A 14,910-nucleotide genomic window follows, 5' to 3' on the forward strand; every position below is an offset into this window, starting at 1 on the left:
TATATATATATAAAAAAAAAACATTTATTTTATGTTAATATATATATATATATATATATATATATTTTTTCCTTTTTATTAAAGGGCCCGGAGGTCCCCAGGGCCCCGGATGGCTACCCCCTTTTTTATATATATTTTTTTATATATTTATATATTTATTATTATTTTTTTGTAAGGGGCCCAGAGGTCCCCAGGGCAACCCTCCCTCCCAAATCGTGGCACCCCCCGCTTCTCAATTTTCTCGAGAGAATGCTTGATCCCTGACCCTCTGTCTGGACAGTGCAGGTTGGCCCTTTGCTGATCACATGAACATTCCTCCAAAAAAAAAACTCTCTAGCAATACACACCAAACTGAGCATGTGCAGAGTGCCCCCCAAGGCTCTGTACTATCAACAGTTGGATTTGGGACAGTAAAAGAAGGGGAGGATCAGAGAAGACAGCCTTTGTACACAATGCTGAGGATTATTCCATTCGATTCCACACTGAGTATAACAACAAGCAGGCTTTACTGCATCTACAGACTGATTTTACTGTTGTGGGTTAAGTAACACTTTAAACCGTAACTTCAGTAATTTTTTCAACTTTCCATCTATTAAATCTTCTGCCCTTGTTGTTTTAACTTTGGATAGTAAAAAAAAATTTCTGACAGTAAAATACCTTATACAGCCCACTTATTCTTGTCTGGTGAAAAGCCTAGGCTTATGACATCATGCACAGCTCTCTTTCTTACTCTCGTGAGAGTTTGCCAGGAAGGGAGGGGGCCAATGAGTGCTGCAGAGCTGGAGGTGTGCCTCTGTGTGTCTGTGTAAATCCAGGAAGTGAACAGGCAGCAGCTTCAGCTGCCCACGGTTAAAATGATTGCAGCCAGACTCAGTGGAGGGAGATTTCAGCAGCATATTTGGCAAGTATAGAATAGCAGTATAGATACAATAATATGCAAAGTGGTTGGAGGGAAGCTTCAGAATGGCAAAGATCTTTTCATTACAAATTATGTGAGCAGACTGCAGTTCCTCTTTAAATGCAAGAGGCCTTTCTTGTTATGTGAAAAGGTCTATTGCGCTACTGCGAGTGTTGGAACGTATAATAAATGAACACGTGTAAAAAACTGAAGCTGCTTAATCTTAGGGTGCACTAGAACAGTGAATGAAGTATAAGTAAAAATGGTGATCAGCGCTACAATTTAAACAAAAAACAACTAAACTATAAAATAACAGTGCAAACCTAACATATAATGAGCCGTGTAGTCATCGGATTGGCTACAGCAGCAGGTCACCCTAAAGGTGATAAAGCCAATCTACTGCAAGACCAAATTATACAGTGACAATAACCTCTACGAGGGAAAAGGTCCAGTGAAAAACAAGAAAAAAATTGATTGAAAAGGAGGGAATGATCAATGTTAGGACGGGTGCAATATGGAGTGTACAACTACACAAGTCACTGAGCCTTATTCGTTAAACTCAATGGGAAAAGATGGGGAATGGGTCTTCTGTGTCAGGTGAATAATCCAGCAGCAGTCTCACATTGCCCTTACCTTCATCCAGTAGTCAGTTCACATAGAGGTCAAATGCTGTCTTCTCCTGCAGGTTCAGCGTCACCGGTCCCCCGTTCCAAATACACTCCACCGATATCCTGGTAGGGTGGATGGTCCTCGGGTGCAATATCCTCCGATCCGTGAGTGTAAGCAGGTAGGGCCCAGTGGGAAGGAAAGGTGCCAAAAAATAGTGAAGCACATCCAAGTAAAGGATAAAACTTGTTTGGAATAAACAAGTTTTATCCTTTACTTGGACGAGGATATCGGTGGAGTGTATTTGGAACGGGGGACCGGTGACGCTGAACCTGCAGGAGAAGACAGCATTTGACCTCTATGTGAACTGACTACTGGATGAAGGTAAGGGCAATGTGAGACTGCTGCTGGATTATTCACCTGACACAGAAGACCCATTCCCCATCTTTTCCCATTGAGTTTAACGAATAAGGCTCAGTGACTTGTGTAGTTGTACACTCCATATTGCACCCGTCCTAACATTGATCATTCCCTCCTTTTCAATCAATTTTTTTCTTGTTTTTCACTGGACCTTTTCCCTCGTAGAGGTTATTGTCACTGTATAATTTGGTCTTGCAGTAGATTGGCTTTATCACCTTTAGGGTGACCTGCTGCTGTAGCCAATCCGATGACTACACGGCTCATTATATGTTAGGTTTGCACTGTTATTTTATAGTTTAGTTGTTTTTTGTTTAAATTGTAGCGCTGATCACCATTTTTACTTATACTTTCTTGTTATTAATTGGCTTATTTTTCAGTATCACACTTTCTTATTAGGGCTGCTACTGATAAAAAAAAAAATTTAATCGATTAATCGACTAATTTCAAATAATTATAACGCACATACAGATCCAACTACTTTTAGCTGATCTTCTTGCAGGCTGATTCCCAGTGCAGCTACCAACCACTGGAAAAATGGATAGCCGGATACAAAAAACACACAAAGGCAGCGCTCGATGGGAATAGCATTAAAACTTTTATAGTCTTCAAGTAGGTAACCAAATAAATATTGCACTAAAGATGAAATCGATGTAGCTACATAAACTGTAAAAATGGTGCGAGTAATACCAAACGGTACCAAAAACAGTCATAAAAACATGTAGCTAAGTATGATACTGGTATAAAAATGTGTACAACGATGCCACTGCTGAATCCAGATGCGGAGGGGTTAACATCAGTCCGTTGGAATGTAGATGTCCCATGAAGGGAACTATCACAACTTCCAGTGGATGGCTGTAGAATCCCAGGTTGATAAAGGAAAGTGATAGAGGGAAGTGTAACAGCCCTTGCGTGTGGCAGATAGTGAGGTCCCGCCGGCATGCAGATATGAAGGCACAGCAAAGGAGCCCTTCAGATGGACACGGAAAGCCCCGCTGGTGTCCGTGACATTACTGGATCTCCGACAGAACTCCCTGAAGGCCCAGAAGCCGGCTGAGAGGTGAGTACCAGTCAAAATAATTTTAATCGATCAAAAAGATTTTGATCGATCAAAAAAATTAAAGATTAATCTAATAATTAAAAGGTAATTTGCACAGCCCTATTTATTATATATTTGTATAACTTTCCTTTCATTTGTTCTCCTTTATACTTGTGTGCAGTTACAGTGTAGTAAAGTCATTCATTTATATCTTCAATAACACCAATTACTTATTGTGCCTTTTTATCCCTATGCAGTGTTCACATTCATTGATGATTCACTAGTAATCCATTGATGCCTTGTATACGTGAGTGTAATAATTGTGATGACCCCGTTTGTTTAATATCTGATGTTTGTATTGCAGGATATTAAACACCACGTTGTTTGAAAGCTGGGAAATTGTGGGTCCATATCCCTCCTGGTGGGTTTTTAATCTTCTGCTTCTAGTCCTGCAGTCTTTGCATCTATTCTGGTCTTACCTAATAATCAAGATCACCTGCAAAGCCATCACAAAAGGCAAGGTGAGGTTTGTGCTCTCCATCCCTATTATAGCCATCGGCCTTTGAACACGGAGTACTGTTTGAGAACGTTCCTGAGCTTTGATAACCCTTCCAAGCAAAACGCAATGTCGCTCACAATAATAGATCTATTCAAAACCCTGACTTCTAAAAATCAATAATTTCATTTTCACAATAGTATATTCTTTTCCTTCCCGGCTGAAACACACACAGACCTTTTTCTTTTTTGACCCATTCTTTCAACAGATCTTTACTAGATAATGCAAAATAATAGAAATAACAAAAAAAGAGGCGGGGATAATAGTTTTTCCTCTTTTCTTTCTCAGTAGAAGTTTGAAAGTAAAATGTTTGGAATTATTAAATTACAACTAAACCCCCAAAAAAATACCATATATACTCGAGCATAATGCCGCGTACACATGATCATTTTTCGGGTTGTAAAAAATGAAGTTTTTTTTTATGTCATTAAAAACAATCGTGTGTGGGCTTCCAGAGCATTTTTTGGGTTCTGAAAAAACGACCAAAAAAACATTTTTAACAACGTTTTTAACGTTGTCGTTTTTCGGGTTGTAAAAAATGATTGTGTGTGGGCTAAAACGACATTAAAAATCCGCCCATGCTCAGAAGCAAGATATGAGACGGGAGCGCTCGTTCTGGTAAAACTACCGTTCGTAATGAAGTAAGCATGTTCATCACGCTGTAACAGACAGAAAAGCGCAAATCGTCTTTAACTAACACAAAATCAGCTAAAGCAGCCCAAAGGATGGAACTTCCCCTTTATAGTGCCGTCGTACGTGTTGTACGTCACCGCGCTTTGCTAGAGCATTTTTTTTCATGATTGTGTGTAGGCAAGGCCGTTTTAATGATCAAGTTGAAAAAAACATAGTTTTTTCAAGAGCCTGAAAAATGATTTTTTTTACAACCCGAAAAATTATTGTGTGTACGACCTTTTTATAGGGCTATAAAAACTCCTCTCGGCTTATACTCGAGTCACTGTACCTTGGGCATCCATTTTTTAAAACTCGCTGCTTCCTTCTGGTCCCGTCTTGTTCCGTGATAGGCGTTTGACACTGTGTTCAGTGTTCCGCCTATCACGGACGTTCTTTCATCCTCGGACTCAGTTTCCCAGCAGACACTGTGTTCAGTGTTCCGCCTATCACCTTCTCTTGTCCGAGGATGAAAGAACGTCCGTGATTGGCGGAACACTGAACACAGTGTCTGCTGGGAAACTGAGTCCGAGGATGAAAGAACGTCCGTGATAGGTGTAACACTGAACACAGTGTCAAACGCCTATCACGGAACGGGGCGGGACCAGGAGGAAGCCGCGAGTTTTAAAAAATGGACGCCCGCAGCGCAGCCTGTCAAGATTGTTTATATATGGAAACAAACAAGTTTGTAGTTTCAGATGCAGAGTGACTAAATGTAACGTTGCAACTGACCTGGGCCTGTAATGGCTGCTTTAAATCTGCAGGGAAATAAAAGGCGGAAGGGTAATAATGGCAACATTGTTTGGTAACCATGAATTGTGTTATTCATTTTATTCTTCTATTAAAATAACTAATGTGTTTTTTAACAGTTCATCTGCACTTTAAAGCACTGTACACACGATCGGATATCTGATGGAATCTGATCCGATGGATTTTTTCGTCAGATATCTGATGAAGCTGACTTTCATCAGTCTTGCCTACACACCATCAGTCAGAAATCTGATCGTGCCAAAACACGGTGACGTACAACACTACGAAGAGCCGAAAAAAATGAAGTTCAATGCTTCCGAGCATGCGTCGACTTGATTCTGAGCATGTGTGGATTTTTGTCCGATGGAGTTCCACACAGACGATCGGATTTTTCTATCATTTTTTTTATCCATAGGAAAAATGTAAAACATGTTCTATTTTTTTCCACCGATGGAAAAAAAAACATGGGGCCCACACACGATCGGTTTGTCCAATGAAAACAGTCCTTCGGTCTGTTTTCATCGGACAAACCAATCGCGTGTACAGGGCTTTACTGTTGAGCTTGAAGGTCTGAGCTATGACTCTCAGGCCTCGTACACACGGACGGACTGTTCGATGAAATCGGTCCACCGGACCGTTTTCAGCGGACATGTCCGCCCGGAGATTTCTGTCTGATGGTTGTACACACCATCAGACAGAAATCCGCGCGTACACGATACGCGGTGACGTGGCCGCGACGATTACACAGCGACGTGCACGGCCCTGGAAGGTCAATGCTTCCACGCATGCGTCGAATCACTTCGACGCATGCAAGGGATGGCGGCCGAGCGGACATGTCCGGTGAGTCTGTACAGAGGACCGAACATGTCCGACGGACAGGCTTCCAGCGGACATGTTTCTTAGCATGCTAAGAAACATTTGTCCGCTGGAAAACGGTCGGCTGGACAAATGTCCGCTGGAAACCTGTCCGGTCGGCTGTACACACGACCGAACATGTCTGCTGAAACTGGTCCGCGGACCAGTTTCAGCAGACATGTTCGGTCGTGTTTACAAGGCCTCAGTATCGTTTTCTTCATATTATGTTTTATTCACAAGCTTTGTTCTAGAATCCCTATTACATAAAGATCCAGTTTTGCTTTAATTATACTGATAAATCATAAGGGCCTTGTTTAATTCATGTAATGAAGGGATCATTTACTTGGTGAAGTTGTTTACATATGACTCCCAATTTTCAAGCATCTTTTAATTATGTTGCTTCATTGGCGTATGTTTTTTTTTGTGTGGCTGATTTGTGTACGCTACTCTTGAGAATCTCTATTTACATATCTGCTTTCACGTGTTTTGACAATTATGCTCTTTTCATTCTGCTCTCGCTGAAGACTGGAAAGTGGAATCCTTTGCATGTAAGTTTCAGTTACAGAAAGTCAAATCATTTTACAGCTTAGGTGTTTGTTGCATGGACAACTCCCATTAACCTCCCTGGTGGTATGATTATGTCAGATTTTTGATGCTCAAAGCAGTACAATGTTTTGCATGGAAATTTGGCATTTTATATTGTAGGCCTGTAATTCCTAGGAAAAACACACTTAAATCAAACAGGATTCTAGTATTCTTTATTCTTCTATTTATTTTTATTTATTCTAGTATTTAGTATTCTAGGATTCTTAAAGGGGTGTTCCAGCCTTTTTTTCAGTTTATTAAAAGTCAGCAGCTACAAAAAGTGTAGCTGCTGGCTTTTAATAAACAGACACTTACCTGCTCCACGGTTCCAGCTCCTCGCCGGCCGGGGCTCCGCTCCTCGCCCCCCCTCGCCGGCCGGCGTCTTCATTCCTAGTGTGGGCACCCGGCAGTGACAGCTTTTGGCTTCACGGTCGGGCACCCACTGCGCATGCGCGAGCGGCACTGCGCATGCGCGAGTGGCGCGGCGCCGTCCGATTGCACAGGCGCTCGCCTACAGGGAGGGGCTGCAATAAGGCGATTAAGCTATTCGCCTTACCAGCCCCTCGGCGGAAGGAGGAAGTGGGACAGGAAGTCCCACTCCTCCTGACGCCCCCCACTCCCCCCCCCCCCAAAAAAAAATTACATGCCAAATGTGGCATGTAAGGGGGGAAGGAGTGGATTAAGCGGAAGTTCCATTTTTAGGTGGAACTCCGCTTTATATCAAACAGGAGTCAATTAGACATCCCGAGTATGATAAAATCTGAAACACGAAATCATAAATTATATGATATTAAATAACTATAAATAATTATAACAAATAATAATATATTAATAATACAATTTAATCAATAATAATGTAATCAAATCAAAAACACTGAAATGTACTCAGTTGCAGAATTGTCGCTGTCGTTACTCTGTTTTTGATGACGAATTTCCCCACAAATCGCTATCGCTCAATTCTACAAGTGATTCTAATTTATTATCGCTGTTTTCTAGCTGGTCTAAAACCACATTTGACTTAAAGGGACACTTTTTGGACAATCTGCCGTTTCCAGAAAGAAAGCACAGTATATATAATATAAAACTGCATGCAGGTCACTGAACAAAGCATTAGGGATGTGAAATAATTTGATACAGTAATGTATTCTGTAAGATTACAATGTACTGTATGTGTTATGTGTTTTTAACTTTTTGAATTTAGTGCCGGGCTCCTTCCCTGTTTGTCGCGACGCTTGCAGGGAACGGAGCCCGGTACTGTGATGAATCGAGCGTAAACATGGCTCACACACACAGCGGGGAGACATCCCAGGATCCTGGGGACAAGGTAAGTAACTTTGCCTTGATCCTGCGATCCCGAGTGTGTCTCGGGGTTACCGCTTTTGGTGTGAAAAATTCACACCGAGCCAGACTCAGGAATACCGCTAAGGAGGTTAAAGCGTTAGTTCACCTTTACCTAAAACTACCTATGCAGAAAAGGGACATTTTGTAGATAAAATTAAACTGTGCAGTTCTGACCAAAGTTGACTAAAGCCCTTGCTATAGGTGTAGGCCATTAACATACCTCATGAGGTCTGACTGGAATACCCGAGGATGTTGCACAGCAAGGTCCTGCTATTACTGTTCACCACCACTATACCTCAGGAGTGAACTTAGAGCTATTGCATCAGGAGAGAGAGAGTGCATGTGAGCGGGTTTAAATAGGAGAAAGAGCTGGCTCCTGGGATGGTGAAGGTGAAGGTGGCCTTGCTTAACAGCATTCTGGGAGTTTTCAAGTCAGGCTTCATGAGCTACATAAATAGCCTACACCTATAGCAAGGGCATTATTTAATTTTGGATTAATTTTGGTTTACCAACAGGTATGTTAATAAAAGAGCTTACTTTGTTGCTTAGACTTTTTTATATTATCTGTGTTTGTTGGGTTTCTCCTAAGCCTAGGACATTGATTGCTTCTGTTTTGACTTGGAGTTTTCCCAGGTGTGTGGCACTATGACCTCTTCAAAGAAGACAATTAAAGTGGAACTCCATTTCAAATTAAAATCTATGCCAGCACCCTGCCCCCTTTCTCCCCAGACCTTTTTATAAAATATATATATATATATATATATATATATATATATATATATATATATATATATATATATATATATATATATATATATATATACATATATATATATATATATATATATATACAGGCCCGGATTTACTCCCTTTGCCACCCCAAGGCCGGGTCCTTCAATGCCGCCCCAAAAAAAAAAATGAAAGTCCCCCAACCTGTGCCCATCATTGCCACCTCACCATCATTGCAGCCTTACCGTCCGTGCCGTCATTGCAGCCTCACCATCACTTCCGCTTTACTGTGCCCTCATTGCAGCCTCCCTCACCATCATTGCTGCCTTACTGTGCCCTCATTGCAGCCTCCCTCACCATCATTGCTGCCCCCCTCACCATTATTACAGCCCCCTCACTATCATTGCAGCCTTACTGTGCCAAATCATGTAGCCTCACCAGTCAGTGTGTGCATTACGCACATCGGGCATCGCCTGCTCCTGCTGTGTCACGGAGCTCACTGTGAAAAGTTGGGGCATGCTGTGATAAAAGTCCCGCCCTCCTCCTAGGCCAGCTTGTGTGATAGACAGAACACTGCCTCTATCACATGAGCTGGTCTAGGAGAAGGTCAGCACTTTTATCACAGCGTGCCCAAACTTTTCACAGTGAGCTCCCTGACACAGCAGTCTCCCGCTGTGTGTTACAACTGCACCCACCGCCCCTGCACCCACTGCCGTCCCGAGGCCTGGCCTTGGTGGCCTTGTCAGGAATCCAGCCCTGTATGTATATATATATATATATATATATATATAGCCATTCCTTCTGGACTGAGTTTTGCTAAGGTAATGATGTGTGAGTGCTGCTCAGTCCTGGTGTACTGTGAACATAGCCTGTATGTCTGATGTGTCATTCTATTCTGCCTGAAGAAGACTGGTAGTGCTAAACTGAGGAGGAAAGTGGGGACATTGCTGAAGTGTGGAGAGGGTAAGTACAGCTCAGGCATTTTTTTTCTTTTAAAACCGGATGGGGGAGGATTTAATAATTGAAAACGTTTCCACTTTTACAGTCAACTCTCCTGCTATCAGCCCTGTGGAGCTTTAAAGCGGTGGTTCACCCTCCATAACAACATTTTAGCATAAAATTAGGCATAGTAGCGCGAGCTACAGTATGCCTGTATTTATTTTTTTAGCCCCGTACTCACTGTGCAATCGTATATTGAAGATTCCAACTCCCCGCGGGGAATGGGCATTCCTATCCAGAGGGAAGGTGATTGACGGCCGGCTCTGGCACGTCATGCTCCCCGAAGACAGCCGGAGTAGGTCTCGGCTCTTCACGGCGCTATACGGCGCCTGCGCACAGACTATGCGCAGGCGCCGTGAAGAGCCAAGTCCTATTTCGGCTATTTCCGGAGAAGCGTGACGTGCCAGAGCCGGCCGTCAATCACCTTCCCTCTGGATAGGAACGCCCATTCCCCGCGGGGAGTCGGAATCTTCAATATACGATTGCACAGTGAGTACGGGGCTAAAAAAATAAATACAGGCATACTGTAGCTCGCGCTACTATGCCTAATTTTATGCTAGAGGAAAAAAATATATATATTTTTTTTTTAATAGGGTGAACCCCCGCTTTAATGTAGTAAAAAGAAACAGTTAAGAAGAGAAATCTGCTGTGCTGAGTGGTTTGATCCACCTCTCCTTACATCACTATGCTGTCCTGTCGTGATATAAGGACTGCTGGGATGAACCAGTGACAGCGGTGGGGGACCAACAATCGCAGAAGTATCAAATTGTCTATAAAGGCAATAGGTGAGTATTAAGGTGGGAGTAAACTCCCATACATGAATTTTACCTATAGGTAAGCCTATAATAAGGCTTATCTACAGGTACTGTAAATAGCTCCTAAACGTGCACCATTTAGAAGATATTTACTGTAGATGTAGCTGGTGACATCAACAGCACATGCGCTCTGAAGGAACGGCCACCCTTCAGAATCCTATGCCTTGAACGATGGCTCCTGCGTGCATGCACGGGAGTGACGTCATTGCAGCTCCAGCCACTCACACAGCCGGAGTCAGCAAACCCATAAGGAAGACAAGTGATGATGGAGGTGGTGACAGCTCACCGCTGGAAGGGCTTCGTTCTAAAGTAAGTTTCACATAATATGCTAGTATGCGATGCATACTAACACACTATAACTTTGCCTAGCAGGTTAAAAAAATAAAAGATTACCGGCAATTTACTACCATTTTAAATGTCCTTTATTTTAAGCATATATTTTGACGACAAAAACACTTTAATATTAAACAGTTTTGATAATCTTTTCTACAGGTGTCAAAAGATGACAGAAGTGATATTGAATCCAGTTCAGAAGACGAAGACTCGCCACCCCGTGTACAAAAACCTCATAACTCCAGTACTAACGGGGTCAACGGTACCAACGGAATTAATGGTTATCTGACGGCTGGAACCTCTTCAGATGAACATTAAACTGTCTTCAATGGAACAATAAACTGTTTGCTACTGGAACCATTTAGTCAATTGTAAATGACATTGCTCCGTAATATCTCTGCAACAGAATCCAGTATAGGAATATCAAGCATTTGAATAGTGCACTAACATTTTTATTTTTTCTATATTTTTAAGTTTGTGACTGATAGAAAAAGCACTAGTCTATGTGCGTGTGAGCATGCTTTATGTTTTGGTAACTGCTGCAAATGAGTCAGTATTTTCATATGCTTGAATGTTATTTATTTTTTGGTATTTGCTTTAAATTTCAGAGTGAAATGTTTTATTATTATTATTTTTTATTTTTAGTGATGACTGTGATCAAGCTCTATGATATTTTTTTTGATTAAGACAGTGTTTATGATCATTGATATAATATGTACACATAGCCAAACACACTTTACTGTGGAATGAACAGTCCTGTCATTCTCACAGTGGTGGACACACGGTACCCATACACAATACACATACACAATACACATACACACACGGTACCCATACACAACACACATACACACACGGTACCCATACACAATACACATACACACATGATACCCATACACTACACACATACACACACGATACCCATACACTACACACACGGTACCCATACACACACGGTACCCATACACAACACACATGGTACCCATACATAACACACATACACACACGATACCCATACACTACACACACGGTACCCATACACAACACACATACACACACGATACCCATACACAACACACATGGTACCCATACACAACACACATACACACACGGTACCCATACACATCACACATACACACATTGTACCCATACACAACACACATACACACACAGTACGCATACACCACACACACACGGTACCCATACACAACACACATACACAAACGGTACCCATACACAACACACACACGGTACCCATACACAACACACATACACACACTGTACCCATACACAACACACATACACACACTGTACCCATACACAACACACATACACACACGGTACCCATACACAACACACATACACACACAGTACCCATACACTACACACATACACACCCGGTACCCATACACAACACACATTCACACACGGTACCCATACACAACACACATACACACGCGGTACCCATACGGTACCCACACACAACACACATACACACACAGTACCCACACACAACACACATGCACACACGGTACCCATACACAAAGGTAAAAGATGATAGATCATTAAGTGCGGAACAAAAGTTTGTGACGTTTCTTTCAAGCGATATATCCGTTGCTGGCGACAGGGGTGGCTTGCCATATTTATCATCCAAACTAAATTTACAGGTGCTGCTCAAGACTTCACCAGGTTCTCTTATATAGCAACCGCTTGCAGTGCAGACAAAGATAAAGTTCGTCCCAGCTCTAGACATCTAATGTCTGGTTGGAGCCCAGGTTGAGACTGTCATACTGTATACATTGTCTTACAGGGGTTTGCAGAGATGTGCGACTTCCAGGACTTTTCCCTTTTACATTACCTATTTATCATCAGTTACACAAGAGCATCATCTTAGAAAAAAATATTTCCTTCATCACTGCCACTTGCACATTTTGACTAATAGTCAGAGATTATGAAATAGTCCTTAAAGCGGTCCTCCACCCTAAAGTGGAGTCCCGCTGATCGGAACCCTCCCCCCCTCCGGTGTCACATTTGACACCTTTCAGGGGGGAGGGGGGTGCAGACACCTGTCTAAAGACAGGTATTTGCACCCACTTCCGGCCACACGATACGGGCGAAAGACGGGCATTCCGTCACATCCCGTCTGTCGCCCGTTGTGTGCTGGGAACACTCGGCTCCCAGCACACAGCGTGTGAGCCAATCGGCGGGCGCAGCGCGACTCGCGCATGCGCCGTAGGGAACCGGGCAGTGAAGCCGCAGCGCTTCACTTCCTGGTTCCCTGAGCGTGGATGGCGGGGGGAGCAGCAGAGTGACGAGCGATCGCTCGTGCTCTGCTGCGATCGGCGCTGGACTCCAGGACAGGTAAGTGTCCTAATATTAAAAGTCAGCAGCTGCAGTATTTGTAGCTGCTGACTTTTAATATTTTGTTCCCATGGCACATCCGCTTTAACTGGCCATAAACAAGCTCATCCAAGTAGTTCCATGAGCTGTACTGATTGTCATGCTGTTTTTTGATTACTAAATTGACCATTTTAAATAGTAGGACATATAAGCTACATTGTCTGTAGAAAAAAGTATTGATTTGAACTGCTTTAAAGGGACTTTGTCACCCTGCCCTACCTTGGTCACACCCCTTGACCCACTTATACTCACCTTCTATGTCATGGGTGCTCAACCTGTGGCCCTCCAACTGTTGCAGAACTACAAGTCCAATGAGACATTGCAAGTTGCTGACAGTTATAATCATGACTCCCAAAGGCAGAAACATGATGGGACTTGTAGTTCCACAACAGCAGGAAGGCCACAGGTTGAACACCTATGTTCTACGTGGACTCCAGCTTTGATGCTCTGTGGGTGCTCAAGGGTATAAGGGAAGCATGTAACCTCAGCCCAGAATGCGGCCATTTATGTCCAACAAATATCATGTGAGAAAGGAGGATGTCACAAACCCTATATAAGCTCTGAAAATATTCAACAGTATGCTTACACAGGGCTTGACTCCTGGCTGGGTCCAGAATGTAAGCGATTAGGGGGCTTTCAAGGGAAGCTAAATGGGGAAAAGTGACAGAGCCTTTTTAAAGCTGATATCCAGCTTTTAGTGAAGTTTAAATACACTATATTGTAAAAAGTATTGGGACACCTGTCTTTACACGCACCAGAACTTTAATGACAGTCCAGTTTTATACCATAGGGTTCAATATTGAGTTGGCACACCATTTGCAGCTATAACAGCTTCAAGTCTTCTGGGAAGCCTGTCCACAAGGTTTAGGAGTGTTTGACCATTTTTCCATAAACACGTTTGTGAGGTCAGGCACTGATGTTGGTCGAGAAAGCCTGGCTCGTAGTCTGCGCTCTAATTCATCCCAAAGGAGTTCTATCAGGTTGGGGTCAGGACTCTGTGCAGGCCAGTCAAGTTCCTCTACCCCAAACTCGCTCACCCATATCTTTATGGACCTTGCTTTGTGCACTGGTGTTGGTACAGGAAGGGGCCATCCCCAAACTGTTTCCACAAAGTTGGGAGCATGAAATTGTCCAAAATGTCTTTGTATGCTGACACCTTAAGTGTTCCCTTCACTGGAACTAAGGGGCCAAGCTCAACCCCTGAAAAAGAACCCCACACCCTTATCCCCCCTCCACCAAATGATTTGGACCAGTGCACAAAGTAAAGCCCATAAAGACACGGATGAGCGAGTTTGGGATGGAGGAACTTGAGTCCTGACCTCAACCCAATAGAACACCTTTGGGATGAATTAGAACAGAGACTGCTAGCCAGGCCTTCTCTTCCATTTCCAACATCAGTGCCTGACCTCACAAATGCCCTTCTAGAAGAATGGTAAAACATTCCCATAGACACACTCCTAAACCTTGTGGGCAGCCTTCCCAAAAAAGTTGAAGCTGGTAAAGCTGCAAAGGGTGGGCCAACTCAATATTGGAACCCTACAGACTAAGACTGAGATGCCATTAAAGTTCATGTGTGTGTAAAGGCAGGTGTCCCAATACTTTTGACAATATAGTTTAGTTAGTTTGGCCCAAGCTGGTCCAACATAACTATTTAAACTTCACTAAAAGCTGGGGTTTAACTTTAAGGCTCCTTATTGATCTGGCCAGAGATACTCCTGATTGTCTTATCCACAAAAGGGACCTTACTATTCCTCTTTACTGCTTCAATAATTTTCTTTGATTTCTCTGCTCTTATCACTCTACCTTGCCTGTCCATTTTACCACACACTGCCACTTTTTATACATTTGACAGTATTATGGCAGCTCGGCAGTAGGACACCTTGGCAATGATCTGAGCCATCAATGGAACAGCTAGGTG

At 42.9% G+C, this 14,910-nt stretch overlaps 1 protein-coding gene across 1 annotated transcript in view; it reads left to right on the forward strand.

Moving 5' to 3' along the window:
- Positions 1–11,396, forward strand: part of CERS6 (ceramide synthase 6) — a 242,054-nt gene extending 230,658 nt beyond the window's left edge. The window contains exons 9-11 of the mRNA XM_040357813.1: positions 3,325–3,481; positions 6,315–6,338; positions 10,752–11,396. Of these exons, the coding sequence (XP_040213747.1) occupies positions 3,325–3,481; positions 6,315–6,338; positions 10,752–10,910 (340 nt within the window). The 3' untranslated portion in view covers positions 10,911–11,396. The remainder of the gene's footprint in view (positions 1–3,324; positions 3,482–6,314; positions 6,339–10,751) is intronic.
- The last annotated feature ends 3,514 nt before the right edge of the window (positions 11,397–14,910 follow it).

Source organism: Rana temporaria, chromosome 6 (genome assembly GCF_905171775.1).
Source record: "Rana temporaria chromosome 6, aRanTem1.1, whole genome shotgun sequence".
NCBI lineage: Eukaryota > Metazoa > Chordata > Amphibia > Anura > Ranidae > Rana > Rana temporaria.